At 30.4% G+C, this 19,579-nt stretch overlaps 1 protein-coding gene across 1 annotated transcript; it reads right to left on the reverse strand.

The window, feature by feature from the left end:
• Positions 1-4,963: 4,963 nt before the first annotated feature.
• LOC102624409 (UDP-glycosyltransferase 74F2-like) lies at positions 4,964-6,991 on the reverse strand. The gene is made up of 3 exons (XM_052435988.1): positions 6,344-6,991; positions 5,160-5,900; positions 4,964-4,972 (listed from the first exon to the last, which is right to left on the reverse strand). Exons 1-3 carry the CDS (start codon positions 6,989-6,991, stop codon positions 4,964-4,966), a joined length of 1,398 nt encoding a protein of 465 aa, XP_052291948.1.
• Between the last annotated feature and the right edge of the window lie 12,588 nt (positions 6,992-19,579).

A 19,579-nucleotide genomic window follows, 5' to 3' on the forward strand; every position in this document is an offset into this window, starting at 1 on the left:
TGAAATTAAACGTTAATAGTGTTTTGGGAAGCATTTATTTATTGCAACATGACAATACGTTGCGTGCAAACTACATGTGCTTATGGTTCTACGCCATTTTGTTGATTCGATCTTTTGGAGCGTTGGAGGCAGTCAAGCACCATAAATCAGTCTTGGGATGTAGTTTGTTAATGACAAGCACCATTGACCCAAGAAATTTGTTCACATGTTTTAGTTGCCATATTACTGTCGAATTAGTGGTTCCCAAAGGCTCCCAAATGTAGCTTAAGTTGATTATTTTATTGCTGTTATAAGATAAAAGTATCAAAATACCCATAAATTTTTTTAAACTTCAATAAATTTTTTAATATAATTTAATTTATAATTTTTTCGAATGATTTATTATTATTACTTTATTAAATGATTATTAATTTTTAATGAAACTAATAAAAAATCTTTTTAACATAATATTTTAAGGAATCTATTGGCTGTCAAATTATGTGCTATATACACATAGGAGTATTGAAAATTTCAATTCAAAATGTTAGATTAGATAGGTTATAAAACTAAATATTAAATTAACTCCATGCTTTCTGCACAACTTTTTTTTCAAACTTCATATGGCAAATTTGTCAAAGACACTTTAGTGGCCAAAGAGAATAAAAAAGTAACGTGATTTTTTTAAAATGAGGATTTTAATTGGTTAATTGTCAAAATGTCTTCTTTATTTGAAATTATAAAAAAATAACATGAATTTTTTGTAATTATTTTTTGAAGTGGGGTACATTTACAGAATTTTAGGAGGTGAGCGGTTATTACTACATAATTTTAAATAAACGCAATATAATTACTGATCCCATCAAATTTTGATTTTTTTTTTTGTATTGGGTAGAAAATCAGATAAAACTTAGCTATTCCTTAAGGAATACATGTTCTGTAAGCTTAGATGGATTTTATAATTTATCAAAATTGAAATGGCAAAAACAAATTTAAGAAACTGTTTGTTCTCTGCAGCTGATGTGAGGCCTGTTATTTGGATGAAATATTTTTCCTTTAACGAAAAGTCATGCTTAATAAATTAAATTTACAAAATTTTAATATATAGCAAACTAACTTTGTGAATGTTTTAATCACAAATTCCCTGTTTTTTTGTAGTGAAAGAAAAATATAAAATAAAAAAGATCCATTTCCAGTCTTTTGATTTCCGAATTAATTTTTTTCGTTTCGTTTCTTTGTGTTTTCACTAAGCATTACTTGACGCCTTGACTTCAAATCGATATCCAGTCCCGAATAGTTATGTTTCTCTTGTATAGTTTCAATAAATTTAATTCCCATTGTGGTTGTTTTCCGAACCAATGTTCCATTTCAATGCCAATGAATACAGTAGTTTTTCTTTTCCAAAAAAAAAAAAAGAATACAGTAGTTTTTGTTTTCTTGATCTATTTTTTGCGTTAAATTTTTCTAAAATAGAAAGCGAACCTTCAAAGCCATAACCGATCTCTCCTTCCATCCTGGATTAATACCACCACCAATTTTTCATAAAATAAAAAGCCTGTGTGCTCGATCCAGAATCAGTTGCAATGACGCCGGAAGAGTCATCACCAATTTTTCTTGATCTATTTTTTGCGTTAAATTTTTCTAAAATAGAAAGCGAACCTTCAAAGCCATAACCGATCTCTCCTTCCATCCTGGATTAATGCCACCACCAATTTTTCATAAAATAAAAAACCTGTGTGCTCGATCCAGAATCAGTTGCAATGACGCCGGAAGAGTCATCAACATCAGCCTTACAAATACAGGATTAAGTGGTACATTTCATGAGTTTTCAGTCTCATTGTTTCCTCATCTTTTCTTGATCTTGGCTTTATTGAATTATATGGTATCATCCCGCCTCAAACCGGTAATCTCTCCAAGGTTCTGTTCCTTTCTCTATATGATAAAAATGATTCAGCAAAAGTACCTCCCGAAATTTGCCCACTAACTCATTTGAAAGTTCTTTCTCTTGCACTCCAACAATTTGAACCGTTCAATTCCTTCTTCTTTAGGTGTCCTGAACAACTTGGTTCAGTTGTTTCTTAATGAAAATTCGCTTTCTAGTTCTATTCTTCCTAACATGAGAAACTTGAAGTCTCTCTCAGAATTAAATTTGAGCATTAATCAACTTAGCGGTTCAATACCTCCTTCCTCTGGTAACTTGAGAAACTTGAATGGATTGTGCCTCTTTCGTAGTTCACTTTCAGTTTTCTATTCCACTGGAATGGATTGCACCTCTTTCGTAGAGTTTCTGTTCTAAGGGAAATATGGAACTTGAGGTCTCTTATTGCCACAAAATCAATTTAGAGGTTTTGTTCCTCCATCTGTAGCTAATTTTACTAATTAAAGAATTACAATTGCAACTATACAAAATCACAATATTACAGTTGAAACAATAATAATATTAATAGAGAGATATCAAGATTAAATACCTATAAGAATGCTAGCGCAAACCTTAAGGCTTGTGAGATACCACAGTTTTTTGCACCTCCTACTGTTGTGCTTTAGAATTGCATGGCGTCTGTCCCAAGATACAAGAGAGTCAAATAACTCTAGTGCACCATCAGGCTATTCTTAGTAACTTCCATTGTGTCTGAATTCTGTCGTATCTGGACTCTATCAAATTGAATTAATGCATATAAAGGAGGAGGGGAAGTGTTTGCCATAGCAATTTGCATTTGCCTTGTGCTGTCTCTTGTTATATATTGTCGTGTCACTTGAAATGAAGAGAAATATGACAATTCATAGCCATTCGTGTGAGGGCAATATTGTTCAAATTAACTGTATTCAAATCAGTAATGGAAATATTCAATTCCTAATTTCAAATCATATGATACAGCCACAAACTCTTGTACAAACTGACGTGACATTAATTCATTGGTTGAATGAAAATATAAATTAATAAAAACAAATCATGTGGGCCAAGTGATATTTAATTCAACCAATCTTATCATGCCACATCAGTTTGTACAAAATAAATTTGTACAAGAGTTTGTGGCTGTATCATTACTCTTGTGAAAGAGTAATGATACAACCACAAACTCTTGTACAAACTTATTTTTTCACAAGAGTAATGATACAGCCACAAACTCTTGTACAAACTTATTTTGTACAAACTGACGTGGCATTAATTCATTGGTTGAATGAAAATATAAATTAATAAAAACAAATCAATAGATTAAGGGTATTTTAATCTTTTCCCATCTCTTAACTAAGGTGGCGTTTGTTTTTTTGTCTGAAATCTGAATAGACCTGAATTAGTCTGAATTCTGAATAGATCTGAATATCTAAATCTGAATAATATGTTTGTTTTTTCGTCTGAATCTCAGAAAATAAGTATTAAGTTATTTGTTTTTTTCAACTTAAAAAGCTGAAAATATATACTTTTACATTTGTATCCTTATTAAATTTGAATGTCAAATAAATAATATATTAAATATCACAATATTTTAACATTTATAAGTAAAACTATATTCAAGTGAATACATAATTATTTTATAATTTTAATATATAAAAAACCATAAATTTCAAATTTTATCGTATATAATATAAGAAAGAAAAAACATGGATATTTTTATGTGAGATAAATATCAATGGGTGAGTTTTGGGATAAACATGAAAAATAAATTATAAAGCAGGGATATTTTTGACATTAACAAGTAATTGACTTAATTAAGATTTATCCATTAAGTAAAAAGCCAAAAAAATTGGCTTATTTTATTAAGTTAAAATTATCAAAAAAGTCCCATTAAGTTATAAAAACAAACACCTCTAATTAACTCAATTAATTAATTTAAGTCACTTTAAGTCATTAAGTTAAAAAACAAACGCCACCTAAGCTAGCCCTTAAGAATAAAAAGAAAAATATGCCACATTCATTTTACAAGAAAGAGAGAGAGAGAGAGAGATCTGCAAAGAGACGAAGAAAGATGAAGAAAAGAGCGAGAAGAGAGGAAGAAGAAAGAAAGAAGAAAAAGAGAGAAAAGACAGAAAAGAAGCGAAGAAGACAAGAAGAAGAAACTCTTCTTCATAGACGAGTAAAATAGGGGAAAGAAACGTGAGATCAAAGTGGTAGTAGTTGCAATAATAGATTTTGTAAGAAAATATCCTGACAGTGGGTAGTTTTGAAATTATAGTAATTAGTACAAAAGTTTTGTATATTAAATTGGGGAAACCTGTGGTGCAACTGTGGTACTGTGCCACAGTTGCATCCAGCCGTTGGATGCCAGTGTATTCTACCAATTCAAGTGCATTCAACGGACGGATGCAACTGTAGCACGGTACCACAGTTGCACCGTAGCCTAATCCTATTAAATTATACATTTTCAAGAATGTTTTCAAATTTGTTTCAAGTTAATCAAATAAGAATTAAATTTATATGATTTTTCAAACATAAGTATGGAAACCTAAAAATCTCTTTTTCCAATATCATAAATTGTGAAATTATTTTATCGTACTATACCTAAACTTCTTCAAAAATTATGAAATTTGGAACAGTAATTTGAATATATGTCCAGTATGATTTAAACATTCTCATGATTTTATGATTAAAGGATAAATTGTTTTATATTTTCAAAATAAGTATGTTCAAAGCAGAAAATGATTTGGTAGGTTTGACATTGTCTGAAAGTAAAATATTTTCAAGAGATTTTGAAGGAATTTAGTTATGAAAGAATTTTCAGTACATCAGCATGTCCTCTGCAAAATTGGAGATTTTTTCAATGACGGAATAATTTATTAAAAATTAGAGAACAAGTGCTGTTCTGTTTTGTAACGAATTCTGAGATGATTTGAGGTTGGGTTTAAGAGGTGTTTATAATGAGGAATTTAATGATTGGAGAATTTTATGTATATTGCATAGACATTTTGTAATTTATGCTTTTAGTATTAGCAGTTAAACAGTCAAAATAAAAAAATTAAAGAGAAATGTTAGATCAAATTGGGCTGGGATTTACAGTTCCTGCCCACTTAACATGAAGGATATATTTTGCAGTTCAAAATTTTTTATATTTTTATCTATTAACCGCCACACTTATGTATTTTGCAAGGAAAAAAAAAAGATATAAATGGAAGTAATATTTAATATTGATCATTAGCAACATATGTTCATCATCAAATATAAATTTTCCGAAATTAAAGACGAAGACGTGAGAAATAAAGATATTCGAAGTGGTAAACTTAGATATAAATTCATCAATATTTTTATCTGAAGTATCACCTTCACTAACCGCCTCAATAGCCAAGTCCCTCCATTTCTTAGCATTCATTTTCATTTCTCTCCCACTTTCACCCTCCATCACTTCTCTAATACAACTCTCAATATCATCTCTTCTCACAATCCCATCTCCATCAACCCCAACCCTAACTCCAACCTTCCAAACATCTTCAATAAACTTCGCGTCCATTGGCTGATCCGTCCATTGTGGCATCGCCACCATAGGCACCTCCAAGCTCAATGCCTCAATAGTTGAATTCCACCCAGCATGTGTTAAAAAGCAACCAAGTGCTTTATTTGAAAGGACTTCTATCTGAGGGCTCCAATTGACAATCAAACCTTTATCGCCAATCTCATCAACAAACCCTTTTGGGAGCTTGTTTGTTTCCTCTGTCTCTCTTATTACCCACACGAAATAAAAAGAACTTTTCTTCAAGCCCCACGCCAGTTCTTCCACTTGTTTATTGGCTAAACAAGCCATGCTTCCGAATGCCACATAAACAACAGATCGTTCGGGCTTTTTGTTGAGCCAATTGATGCAGATGGATTTGTCTAATGTGAAGAGATTGAGGTCGTAACCGCTGTCGTTTTGGATTCTGCTGTCTAGGTAGAAAGATGGAATCGTTGGACCAATTGTGAGCATTGGACAGAATTTAGCCATTGAATCCGCCACCTGGTTAGATAAAAGTTTGTGAAAATGTTTTAGTGATCTCAAAATTGCCTAGAGCTTATCATTCAATATTTTTTTTCAACTATTTATAATTCACAAAATCGATTATTGGATTTCACACTTCCCGCATATTTTTTATGGGTAAGTGAAAATATCACATTTATTTTCTCAAAGTTTCAACGCCAGAAGCGACATGAAGAATAAAAATTTGTTCGGAACCAAAATGATATAACAAATTTTAGATGAATGAAAGTGTCATTCTCCCTAATTTAAAATCATCTTAGAAACATTTAGAAAAGCACTTACTTTTTAGAAATAACTAATTAGCGCTGGCATTTTTAAAAAAGGGTCTTTGGATGCAAATATACTACAAAATCCGTTTTAGAAAAAATAAAATAAAAATAACACTAAGTTAAAAGTTATCATTAGATGTAAAATTAACCTACCTCACTTTCCAACTCATAGAACGTATTGACAAGCAAAAGATCATCTCTATCAGCGTTGGAGAATTGATTCAAAACCATCTCAAAGTAAGCAGAATATTTCCCTTGAACACCACTGAAAGATGGCATGTCTTGAAGCTCCAGTAACGGCAACCCCGGAATCGAAACCGGCGTCGAAGAAACGGGAAGCTTCAACAATCCATGATGAACAAGATAATATATAAAGTTAACAGCACAAGTTTGAGTGAAAAAAGCGGCAGCAAACAAACCGAAAACTTTTGCAACATCAAGAGCCCAATAAAGAAAAGCGTCATAGACTACACAATCAATAGGGTTTGAAGTGCTTTTGTATTTTGTAATGAGTTCAGATAGGGTTTTTGAGCCTGCAGCTTCCATATTTTGGAAAAATGCATGGATGCTTTCAGCTTTCGTTAAGTCGCCATCATCATAGCCGTCCGATATGGTGTCGATTTGAACTGAACCGGCGGGCTGTGATGGCTTTGTGGATTTGTAAATGAAGTTTGTTAGGGCTAAAGTGATTTTCAGACCTTTAGAAGCTAAGCGTTTGGCAAATTGGAAAGTGGGGTTTATGTGACCTTGGCTTGGATATGGAACTATCAAGACATGAGCTCTGTGAATTTTCTCTTCCATTTCTCTTTGTTTTTCACTAATTTTTTTGTGTAGTGATGGTTTTTTGTCTTGCTTATTATTTGTTCAATCTTTTATTTTGGAAAAGCTTTTTATAGGGGAAGAGTGGGGAAGGCAAAGAATATCACGTGATTTGCATGTGTGGTATTTGGCTCTTGGGGCTAAATAAATTGTTGTGATTAATTGCTTGCTTCATGACTTAATTATCTGTTGAGTATTGAATGCACGCACGACCTCAAGTAAATTTATTGTAAAAATATTGTTAAAAATTTTATTTAGTAACAAACGAATGGAAATCAAATCTTCCACGTACTGTCTTATTGCTTTCGTTATCTTTTACGAATAGTTTACAATATCCTATATATGACAAGTTTAGAACCAGGTTTACTTACCAAACAAGAATTGAATTCACAAACCTGTAAAAGTTGACTTATATAAATTTAATATTTTTATGGTTGAATTTTAGATATGTTTTATCCCTACCAATCGTCATCGTTGTTTTTAAAATTTAATTACATATCGTTAGCATGTGGAGAAATTAAAAAAACTGCGAAATTATACTTTGCGTAGCTTAGCACATGACCAACAAAAATATTTTAGTTATTAAATATAAATGAAAATGTCAAATGTCACACCCCAACCAGATATGATGATATGATCTAACTTAACAATGAGCACAAAAATATTATATGGTGGTTTAGTTCATGATAAATTGATAACAAGCTAATCTTCACGGTTTAGTCGATTTTGCTTATCTAATTCTCTCGCAACACTATAAATTTTAAGGCAAATACTTGTTAGTCACTATATCTTGGGTTAAATACTCCTTTATTCCTTATATTTTGAAAAATACTTTAAGACATCTTTTTGTTGAATATGTAATGCTCATACCCTTTTTTTTTTCCTTTTCATTTGCAATATAATCCTTAATACAATTTTAAACAATGTTTAATACCTTTGCAATAATTTTACAGATAAAAATTAATTCATCAAATTAATTCTAGAATTAAAATACTAAAAAAATTTACATTTATTTTTATTTTACCTTTAGGGTTACTTTGTTAATTAATTATTCTTATAGATAAATTAATTAATATTACCAAGAATATTGCTGCAATGGTATTATTAAAAAAGCAAAGAAAAATAAGAGTATGAGTGTCACATATTTAACAATAAGAATACTTTGAGACATTTTTCAAAGTAAGACTGGCCTAACAGGTCGTCCAAAATATAGGGATTAAATGAATATTTTCCGTAAATTTTAACCTTCCTCTATAATCATATCAATTGTTTCTATTGTCAATCCTCTTAACTGATTGGAAGGAAGACACTTGGGTTCCCAAAAAAATTAATTTATTTTGTTTATTCTTTTCCAAATATAACCATTACATCCTTGATCTTAAAATTGTGACAGAAAAATATAATTTTAATTTGTATTCTCTTATTATCATGACATTACTTTCAGACTAATTCAATGTGTTTATCAAGATTGAGTTCTATGAGTCACTAAGATTGAGTAGCCAAAATTGAGTTTATGTATCTAATTTTTAATCCCCCCCCCCCCCCCCCCCCCCCCCCAAATTGCCTCGCTTTGCATAATGTAAGTGGCCAAGATTAAGCTTTGTATTTTATGTTGACAATCAAGCAAACTTTTTCACTTTATTTACAATCTATTGGAAAATTACAACTGAAATTAAACAGTACTATTTTAACATTAAAATTATAGCATCAAGAATAGAATAAATGCTCTTTTAATTAATATCTATATTTTAAGTCATTTATTCAATTAGTCCTTATATTTTTTAAAATTTCCAAAACACCGTCTTAATTATTTTCGTAACTGTCTATTTCACTTTTTAAGGGTAAAATAATATAACTTTAAACAAATCTGACTGCCACAAGTGCAAAATAGATAATAAATCAGTAAGTTTTAGTACGAATAGAGACAAGAAGGCTCTTTTGACAATCTTTTATAATATAAATACTAGTAGGATAAGCGCATTGGCACACTCATGAGTCCCAGTGATGCTAGCGTTGAGACTCGACTCCCCTATATAATAGGAGTTTATTTGTCTCTTCACATTGGGATAGAATCGATCTCCTTCCAATACTAACAGTGAGGTAGATCTCCCTCCAATTTTAAGTGAGGATTGACATTCGGACTATGCTGTAATAGGATTATTCAGGAGAGTCCCGATTGATCTTTAATTGTAAAAATCAATAGAGTTTTGATTGTAATATATCAATGTATCCAAAAGAAAAATGACTAGTAGGATAATTGATTTAGACTGTAGAGATCAAAGGAACAATTGGTTAGAAATATATAAGTAATTTAAAAACCAAGGAACCAAGTGAAAAAGAAAAAAAAGGGGAGAGAAAATATATTACTAAACGTCACTCTACATAATTTTATTACTCAAATTCAAGTGTACCAATCATCGAACCAGGAACGTCAAGCAAATTTGCCCATGATAAATCTATTCTCCAATTATTTTATGCCTCTTCCTTTCAGGATTTATATTTTGCATGCAGGTGTACTTGGTGATTGGGGAAACACCCCCTTTGAAATCCTCGTAAACTCCCTCAATTACGTATGACCCATTAAGATTACACGTACAGGCAACTCATACTTGATTAAGATGTTTCAGTAATGGGTGTAACTACTACCATTTTGTAGTGTTTCAGTAATGGCATTATTTGTCCATTTCATTTTAGACTTGGACCACAACCGTTTTGTGATATGATTAATTATATTATGGGGAATGAGAGAATTATTCATGTGATCATGAAAGTACCATTGAATACAACCCATCCCCACAGACTATAATCATAGAATACCAAAATTTGATGGGAAGAAGTAATTATATTGCGTATATTTAAAGGATTATGTTCCTTTTCTTGTTTTTTTTCCCTCGTAATCTTTCTTTGTTTTTTAAATCTATTTTAAAAAAATAGCTTAATTGTAAATAAAGTAAAAAAAATTGACTTGATTGTTAACATTAAAATTTAAAACTCAATTTTAGTCACTTATTTAACAAGAAAAGACTATTAGAGAGAGTTGGAAAAAAAAAAAAAAACAAAGAAAGAAAGAATCCTCATCCATATTTAAAAGTGTGGTGACTAATCTAATCTACCCCACACTTCAAAAAAAAAATTATAATAATTCACATTACTTAATTTTAATAATTCCAAATAAAGAAGAAATTTGGATAATTAGACAAATAAAATCCTCTTTAATTTCTTTTTTTTTCTTTTTTTGTAAATCAATTTGCAAGGTCTCGTGACTATCTCTGACTGCTAAGGTGCTTTTAATATATGTTTAATTAATTTGATTACTTTAGTCTTATTATAAGGTAAAAATACTAAAATACCACAAAATTATTTTAACTTCAATTATTTTTAATAAAAAATCAAAATTATGCTATTTACACTATTCGAATTGGGTGTTACATCGTGAAAATAGGAATTAATTTGAGCCAATAGTCAACAGCAACATGTTTATTGTTCAAATTAAATTGAAGAAAATTAAGGAGATAAGAGCCTTTATATTTTGCCGTCTCACATAGGCTACATTCAAATTTTTTATTTTCTTATTGCTAGCTAACAAAAGAAAATGTGGAGACATGTGGCAGAATCTAAAACTTTCATCAGTCGGAAAAGAAAGAGATGCGGATTGCATCTTAATTTCTTAATACTACCAAGTGTCTAACTCAGACGGGGAAAAAAAACGAAATTGTCTAATGCCTGGAAAAGAATGAATGCATAATTTGTGTGTGGGAGAAAAATTTAATTAATAAGGTAAGTGATGTGGAAATAGGCATAAACTCACATTAAACATATATACCATACCATGTGCGTCGCCTTGCAAAAATAGAACTAGTTTTTTTCAAACACAAATGTGTAGTGGATAAATGTTCGTTTATTACCTATATTTTAACTTAACTATTCGTTTAGTTTTTGTATTTTAAAAAGTACCTTAATATACTCTTATTATTAAATATATTATATTCTTACTCTTACTTTTTCTTTTCTTTTATAATAATATCCTAACAACAATATTCTTGACATTAATGAATTTATCCCTAAAAAAAATTAAATAGTAAATTAACAAATAATTATCTATTAGTAAATTAACTATTATATATTAGTATGAAATAACTAGTATTTTTTGTATCTTTAATTTGCAACAATCTTGCTAATAAATGTTTATAAATAAATTAATAATAGCCAACTTAAACTAATTTTTAATATCTTTTCAACAATCTTACTAATAATCGTATTTAAAATTTTAATTTACTAAACTAATCCTAAAAGTAAAACAATAACATAAAAACATAAATTCATTTTTATTTTATTTTTAAGGCTAATTTCATGAATTAACTTTTTTTCATTAATATCCCCAAGAATATTATTGCAAGTGTATTACTATAGAAATAAAGAAAAAATAAGTTTAGAAATGTAATATATTTCAGAGTAGCGGTGTCTTGAGATATTTTAAAAAAATATAAGAATTGAGAGAGTTTTTAATTTAAAATATAGAGATTAAATGAACATTTACCATGCAGCAATATAAAAAAGCACACTTCCTATTTGAACCATGTCTTTTTTATTTTCTCCATTTACCTTTACCTTAAGTCCATCCCACCCTATGAAACGAAAATGAAAGCTTCCTAGTGTGAGGGGAATCGATCCCAACTAAGCAATTCTCGAAGGAATATATGTAATGTGAGCTTAAATGGACTACAATTTTTGCCCTTCAACTGAGTGTTTTGTAAAAGATTGAACATCAATCAATGGTGGAATCGGGTTTAAAAATTTATCGAGGATTATATTGAAGTGATAAAAATGAATTCAAGGAGCGGTGTGTTTTCTGTATCTACCGTAGGATCCTAACAGGTAAGTTGGATGAAATTTTTTTTTCTAATTTTAAAGAAAAGCCATGTATTATAATAAATTGAATTTACAAAATTTTAGTAAAATAATAATTTTTAATATTTTAATAACTTAAATTTGTGAATATTTTAACAAATTTTCGCAGGTACCCTGTTTTGTTGTAGTGAATAACAGTATAACACAATAAAAAGACCCAGTTGTAGTACAGTGTTTTCCCGAATTTTCTTCGTTTCGCTTCTTTGTTGTTTCACTAAGCTTTACTTGACGCCTTGACTTGTTGACTTCAAATCGATATCCAATCCTGAATCGCTTTAATTCTCTTGTATTGTTTCTATAAATTTAGCTCCCAGTGTGCATGTTTCTGAGCCATTGTTCCATTTCAATACAAAGGGGGGTCACCCACTCTTGAATCTTGATACAATAGTTGCTTTACCTGTCTTCTTGATCCTATCTTTTAGATTAAATTTTTCACTTCCTGGTTCTTCTGATTCGGTTGAAGAGGCTCAAGCTCTTCTAAAATGGAAAGCCAGCCTTCAAAGCCATAACCGATCTCTCCTTCCGTCCGGGATTAACCTCACCACTAAATGTTCCATCCAATAAGTTAAGCCCGTGTGCTTGGTCCAGAATCAGTTCCAATGACGCTGGAAGAGTCACCAACATCAGCCTCACAAATACAAGATTAAGGGTACGTTTAGAGTGAGGTGCTGTAATTTTTAAGACTATTGAGTAAAAGCCATCATTGTGGACTAAAATTGAAAAAAATGCCTGTTGAACTGCCAAAACCTAGCTGTAAGGTGTTATCAAACACCTTGAGAACTGGGCTTTGGCAACCCAGCTGCCACACATCATTACCAAACGCACCCCAAGTGATACGCTTCGTGAGTTCTCATTCTCATCGCTTCCTCATCTTGCTTTTCTTGATCTCAGCTTTAAGGATTATTTGTTATAATCCCGCCTCAAATCGGTAGTCTCTCCAAGCTCCAGTTCCTTTCTCTACATGCTAATGATTTTTCTGGAATAATACCTTCTGAGATTTGCCTTCTGACTCGTTTGGAGGTTCTTTTCTTGCACTCCAACTATTTGAATGACACAATCCCTCCTTCTTTATGTAAACTGAACAATTCGGTTCGGTTGTTCTTATTGATAATTCACTTTCTGGTTATTTACCCCCACAACATTTGTCGAGGTGGAGCACTAGAGTTTTTTGGTGTCAATGAAAACCATCTTCGCGGAACAATTCCTAAAAGCTTGAGAAATTGCACAAGCTTAGTCAGAGTATGCCTTGATGGAGATAATCTAAGTGGAAATATATCAGAAGCTTTGGATATTTATCCTAACCTCAATTTCGTAGATCTCAGCTGCAACAATTTTTATGGTGAAATCTCATCTATTTGGAGTAAATGCCCAAAATTAGGCACTCTCAATGTTTCGATGAATAACAGTACTGGAGATATACCATGTGAGATTGGAAAATCATCTCACTTACATGCATTTGATCTTTTGTTTAATCATTTATTTGTGGAGATTCCAAATGACCTTGGAAAATTAAATTCTCTAACCAAGCTCATTCTGAAATGGAATCAATTTACTGGACGTCTACCTCCAGAAATCAGCTCATTCATTAAACTTGAGGACATCGGCTTATCTATAAATAGATTCATCAGTTCAATCCCAGAAAGTCTAGGCAAATTGCTGAAATTGCACTATTTGGACTTGAGCAAGAACCAGTTTTTTCAAGAATTGCCAAAGGAATTGGAGAAGGTAGTTCAACTTTCAGAATAAGATTTGAGTCACAACTTTCTTAGAAGAGAAATGCCGTATCCGATCTGCAATGTGGAAACTTTCTTAAAAGATGAAGGGTAATTTTAGAAACTTTAATTTCTAATATAAGAAGAATTTAAATTCTTCACTACTTAGTGTGGAATTCGAATTCTACATTATGATAGATATTAAATTTTAATGGAAATTAAATTCTTATACATTTTGTCAAACCAAACAATAAAAATAAAAAGAGAATTTAAATTACTTTCCTCTCCTATATTCTCTCCTCCCAACCAAACACCACCTAAAGACTTGCCTTAGTAACAATGGAAAATTCTTCCCTACGTTAAAGGTCTTGATCAGGCATTGACTCGTTCACCTCTCAACTAATTGCTTTTGTAAGCTATTTTGAGTACTCAAGATCTGAGCAATAAGGCCTTGAGCAAGGCATATGCTTTTTTGGCATATTTTATTTGGCTCCCCTGTATGATTCTTTATTTACAACATACCTGATTTTTTAACATTTTATTTTCAAAATTTAAGGAGAGCCGTTAGCCTCAAGACAATCCGTTGACCTTCTTACTTTGGATCGATTCTGTTGAAACTAAACCAGATTAAGCACTGATTTAGATTCCCCAAGATCCACCTTTATAAACTCAAGATTCCAGAATATACTTAGCTTTAATGGCTGATGAATTAATTGTAACTCAAACAAGAAACTCAAAGAAAAACAGAGACAAGATACACAAACACTTGACACCAATGATTTATAGTGGTTCGGCCACAGAGTGAGCCTACATCCACTGTGAAGGAGAAGAAGAATTTCACTATCTGAGCTTATTGAAGATACAAGTTCTTGAGAAAGTGTTACAGAATCACACACACTCGAGATCTCACTATAAAGGCATATATATAGCAAGGTAAGGATCTAGAAAGACCCTGCACCAGTCAGCTGCTAACGCCACCTGGGTTTGTTGTGAAGAAACCCAGTTTTTGTCCGCGTGATAATAGCCTTCAACGGCCTTTTGAACCTCTGGTAGCCACGTGTTATGCCTCCATTAGTTCTTGAGCACAAAACGGCACAAGCCCCTGTCGTTTTGAATAAGTAATACACGTGTTGCATCACGTGTGTTACTTATTTGTTTTACTGACAGATCAAGAATGTCATCCAGCTCCCTGAACCTCTATGACTGACATGTCATATTCAATCCAACGATTAATATGACGTGTCATATGTGTTATAGAGTTTCCGATTTGAGCTTCATTTCTAACAGATTTCTTACCTTCTACCATTTTTACTGTAAGGCTCATATGATCAGCTAGGATATCACCAAGGAGATGTAGTTCAAATGACTTAGAAACATGAGATTTTGGATGAAATTTTCCTAAGAGAAAAATATAAAGATTATTGTAATTCAAAACTGATGAAATTTATTAAAGATTACAAGACCATTTGATTCCTTAATTTTGGCATATTGATTCAAGACTATTTTTCTAATCAAAGCTACTGATAAGAGCTAGATGAATTAAGAATAAAAGTTGGTTAGGACTAGGATTCAATGTTGAACTACTATGCATGACAACCATTAATTCAAGACTATAAGGCTATTATGACTTGCATATATGTGAAGAATTAATATTATTATGCCATAAGTACATGTACTAAAAACCACGACTATTATACACATTTTAAAATAAAAAGAATCCAAAGGTATTGTATTTAATCATTTAATGTTTTTATTATATTTTTGTTCTCTTGCACAAATACATCTTTGGGCCACATTGAATATAAGAGTGAAAGTTTATTTTCTCCTTTATTATTACTATTTTTTTAACATAGAGAAAATTTGTTGGTGCCCGACGAATATCAAAGAACTTCTAAATTGAAACACGGGTGGAACACAACACTACCTTTTCACATTACATTAGTCAGACGAAAAAAATTTATTTAACTTGCGCGTGATGATGGAGGAGTTAGTAAAGAGATTTCTCCAACATCATTTGGTAATTGGCATTGGCTTTAAGTATCTAACTTTGATATTTTGGAAGGGATATTATCATTTTATTATTAAAGTTATTCTGACATATCATGTTAGTATCATAGTTTGCTGAAAAGTACATTTTACTACCAAACGTTTGCGTCATTATTAATTCACTATCATTTCGTTAAGAACGTTAAAAATTTGCTGATATCTTGCTGATATCATAAGGGTATCAAAGATATTTTTAGTTGTAAAAGTAAAATTATTTGTTAATTTGATAGATAAATTATCATTTTACTACCAAGGTTTTAGGGGAATTATCATTTTATTACCAAACTCTTGGGGGTAAAATCAACTTTTAATTCAATTTCCGTTAAATATTAACGTTTCCTTACCGGAATAGTAGAGAATTGATAATGACGCAAACGTTTGGTACTAAAATATACTTTTTGGCCAACTATAATACTGACACGATATGTCATAATAATTTTAATAGTGAAATGATAATTTTCCTTTTTAGAAAAATTTTGTTATTGTCGTCATTGCTTATGTGAAGAAGAAGAAAAAGCAAAGAACACCCCATAAATATTCTTGGTCCCATGATCTATTGTTTTCTTTGTTTCGTAGTATTTGTCAATTGTCATTAGGCTAACACTATGTTACGTTGAATGTAACATACACTCAAGAGAGACAATATCCATTAATACCCCTAAACTTTATGGAAACTACACTAATTGAACTTAAAGAAATATTATTAAACCTTAAAGAAGAAATAAGAGAAATTAAACAAGAAATAGGAAAAATAAAGATAGAATTAGTTGCAATACAGATAAGTCAGAAGAAAAATAAGAAAGTTGAGAAACTTGAAATAATAAAATCAGGAATAATCGGGACAAGTTTTGAAAAACCTATAATAAAACCTCAATTAGGAAGTTCTGATGACTGGTTTATAAAAACCCAATACCCAAAAATATTAGAGGAATCAGAAAAAATAAAAGCAGAATTAAAAACAAAAGAAAAAGGGAAAGAAAAATTAGAAATAAAGGAAACCACACCTAGTGATACAGAATAATGGAAAATACGATAGAAGAGTTAACAAAAAAATTTAGCGATATTAACCTTAGTGACCTAGAAGAATTTGAGAAAGAATATTGTGTGAAAATGAATGTAGCCGGAGGTCCAGAACTAAAACCTGATACAGGAGAATCAAGTTATAGATATGAAACAAATAAAAAGAAAAATCGACCGTTTTTTGAGTACTATCCACCCGTTAAAAATACCCCTTGGAAAAAACAATACCAGCCTAATAATGATCACTTAATACCAATAAGTAATGTAGGTACATTTTTAGATTTAGACTGTAAAATAGATCCCCGAAAAGCTTTGGTAGAATGGGGAATGCAAATGAAGTTATTTTTTATCTTTAACGGATCTAGAGATGATTGGAATGTAGATATGGAAGAAGAAAAAATAAATATATTTGCTGACATCTTAATAGCAAGTTTCACAGGAAATGTATTTAATTGGTGGAAAGGATTAAGTGAAGATACACAGAAATTAATAAGAGATTCAACCAAAATAGCATTAGGAAGAGATAAAGGACTGGGTATTGAAAGAATAATTGAATAGATAGCTAATGAATTCCTAGGAGAAGATTGGTTACAAAATACAGAAAATGAAGCAAAACATGACAATTTAGACGCTAGAATGAAATTAATAAATCTGACAATTTGTAATATGTGTTTTGTAAAAGAATATACATGTGAATTTAGTAAATATTATTATACACAATTTATGAGTCATGAAGACCAAAATATTTATAAGAATTTGTATTACTCAAAATTACCATATCCATGGAATGGATATTTCATCAATGAATATGAAAAATACACTAGTAATAGTGATAATAGACTCCCAGATACATTAGGAGCTAGGATAAGATTTTTAAATACAAGATTAAGTGAAATATGCATCCAAAGAAGTTTAATAAAAAAGAGTAAAAATATAACAAAAATATGTTGTGAAAAAACGGAAATGCCTACCCAATGGGGATGTTATACACCTCACAAGAAATGTAGAAAGTTTCATCATAAAGAAAAAAAGATATAAAAAATACAATAACTTTAAAAGAAAATACAAAAAATCAGGAAAGAAATATTATAAAAGAAAATTTAAAAATCAAAGAAAAACATTAGATAAATCCAAGTGTAAATGCTGGAATTGTGGAGAAATAGGGCACATAAGTACAGATTGTACAAAAAAGAAAGTTAGACTCCTTAAAGAAGACTTTGAAGACATAAAAAATGATTTAGAAGAAATAAAAAATTTATCAGATTATGAAGGAGAGGAAGTTTATATGGCAGATGATTCAGAATATGAATCTGGATAAAGAAGGATTGTCAGAAAAAGAAGAAATAGAAGAAATAGAAAAAGAAGAAAATAAAAATGGATATAGCCTTGTAGCTACATTCAATAAAGAAAAATACAACAAACTTTTAAAATTAAATATGGAAAAACCAGAATATGGAATAATCCATAAATTTAGAGATATGTTTAAAAGAAATAGAATAATATTACACGAATACTATGAACAAGAAAAAGCTGTAACTATTACACAAGCAGAAGGGAATATTAGATTTAGCCTAATAAATAAAAGATCAATAGATTTAGCATTAAGAAAAATAAAAAGCGAGTCAACCAAAGAAAAAATTCAATATGTATATCTGGCAGAAATCCAAATCTTAATAAAATCTCTCTTCAAAGAAGGAATAGATAGCCCCATAGTTTTATCATTACACGATCAAAGGTTTACAGACCCTAGCATAGGACATTTAGGAACAATAGAAGGAAATTTATGTTATACTAAATTATTATTTACTTGTCATCTAAGATATTGTGTACAAATAAAAGATAAAAACATAGACGAAACTTTAAGCTTACATTTTAAATTGTTAAAAAAGAATTTAATGAAAGAAGGTAATAGAATAATGACAATACATTACTCAGCTTTATATAGTTTTTGTAATTCAAATTATGGAGAAATATATGGCAATAAACCTTACATCGAGATAAATAAAGATTGTGAAGATATTGCAACATTTATAGAACCAGTAATCCAAGATTATAAAATCCCTATTAACTATGAATTAAATATAGATGATAAAAAACAATTTTTGGACAATAGTAATGAAAACTCTATTATCCCTATAAGCTTTGCTGGAAGAACCTTAATAAGAGGAAGTTCTTCTAAAAGATTAAGTACTGATAGACAAATAATTAAATCTGTACCAATAAATAATGTAGTAAAAATACTAGGACAATATTTCGATGGAATAAACTATACGGAAAAAATACCCATACTATTAGATACGGGAACAAGTCATAATTATATGAATCATACAAAAAATAAAGGACTTTTGGTAAAAGAAAAAGAAATCCCTTATGAATATACTGATTTCAATGGAAATAAACATACATGTAAAAAGGAAGTTAAAGTCCCAATAATAATAGAAGGGCTTAGAATAATAGTAGCCTGTTATATAGATTCATTTATGACCACAGATCCAAAAAAACATATAGTATTAGGAAATAATTTTTTTAAATGATTTAGAATATTATAAAATTGAACCAAATAAAATAACTTTCTTAATACAAGGCCAAAAGATAGTTTGTGAAACATGTTAAGACAAGCTTACATAAAATACCCCATGTCTGTTTATATACAAATAAATGTACCCGCAAAAGATATAGATACTTGTGCCTTAATTGACACAGGTAGTGAAATTACTATCATGAAATCCTTTATATCCAATCAATGGAAATTAAATGGAAATTTAAAAATTATTGGTATCACTGGAGATAAACAACAGGTAAATCAGTCCATATTAAACTATGAAATATTATTAGGAAGTAAAATAGTTCGTATTAACCAAATCTTCCAATATAATTCTATGGA

This window comes from Citrus sinensis, chromosome 3 (genome assembly GCF_022201045.2).
Source record: "Citrus sinensis cultivar Valencia sweet orange chromosome 3, DVS_A1.0, whole genome shotgun sequence".
Taxonomy (NCBI): Eukaryota; Viridiplantae; Streptophyta; class Magnoliopsida; order Sapindales; family Rutaceae; genus Citrus; species Citrus sinensis.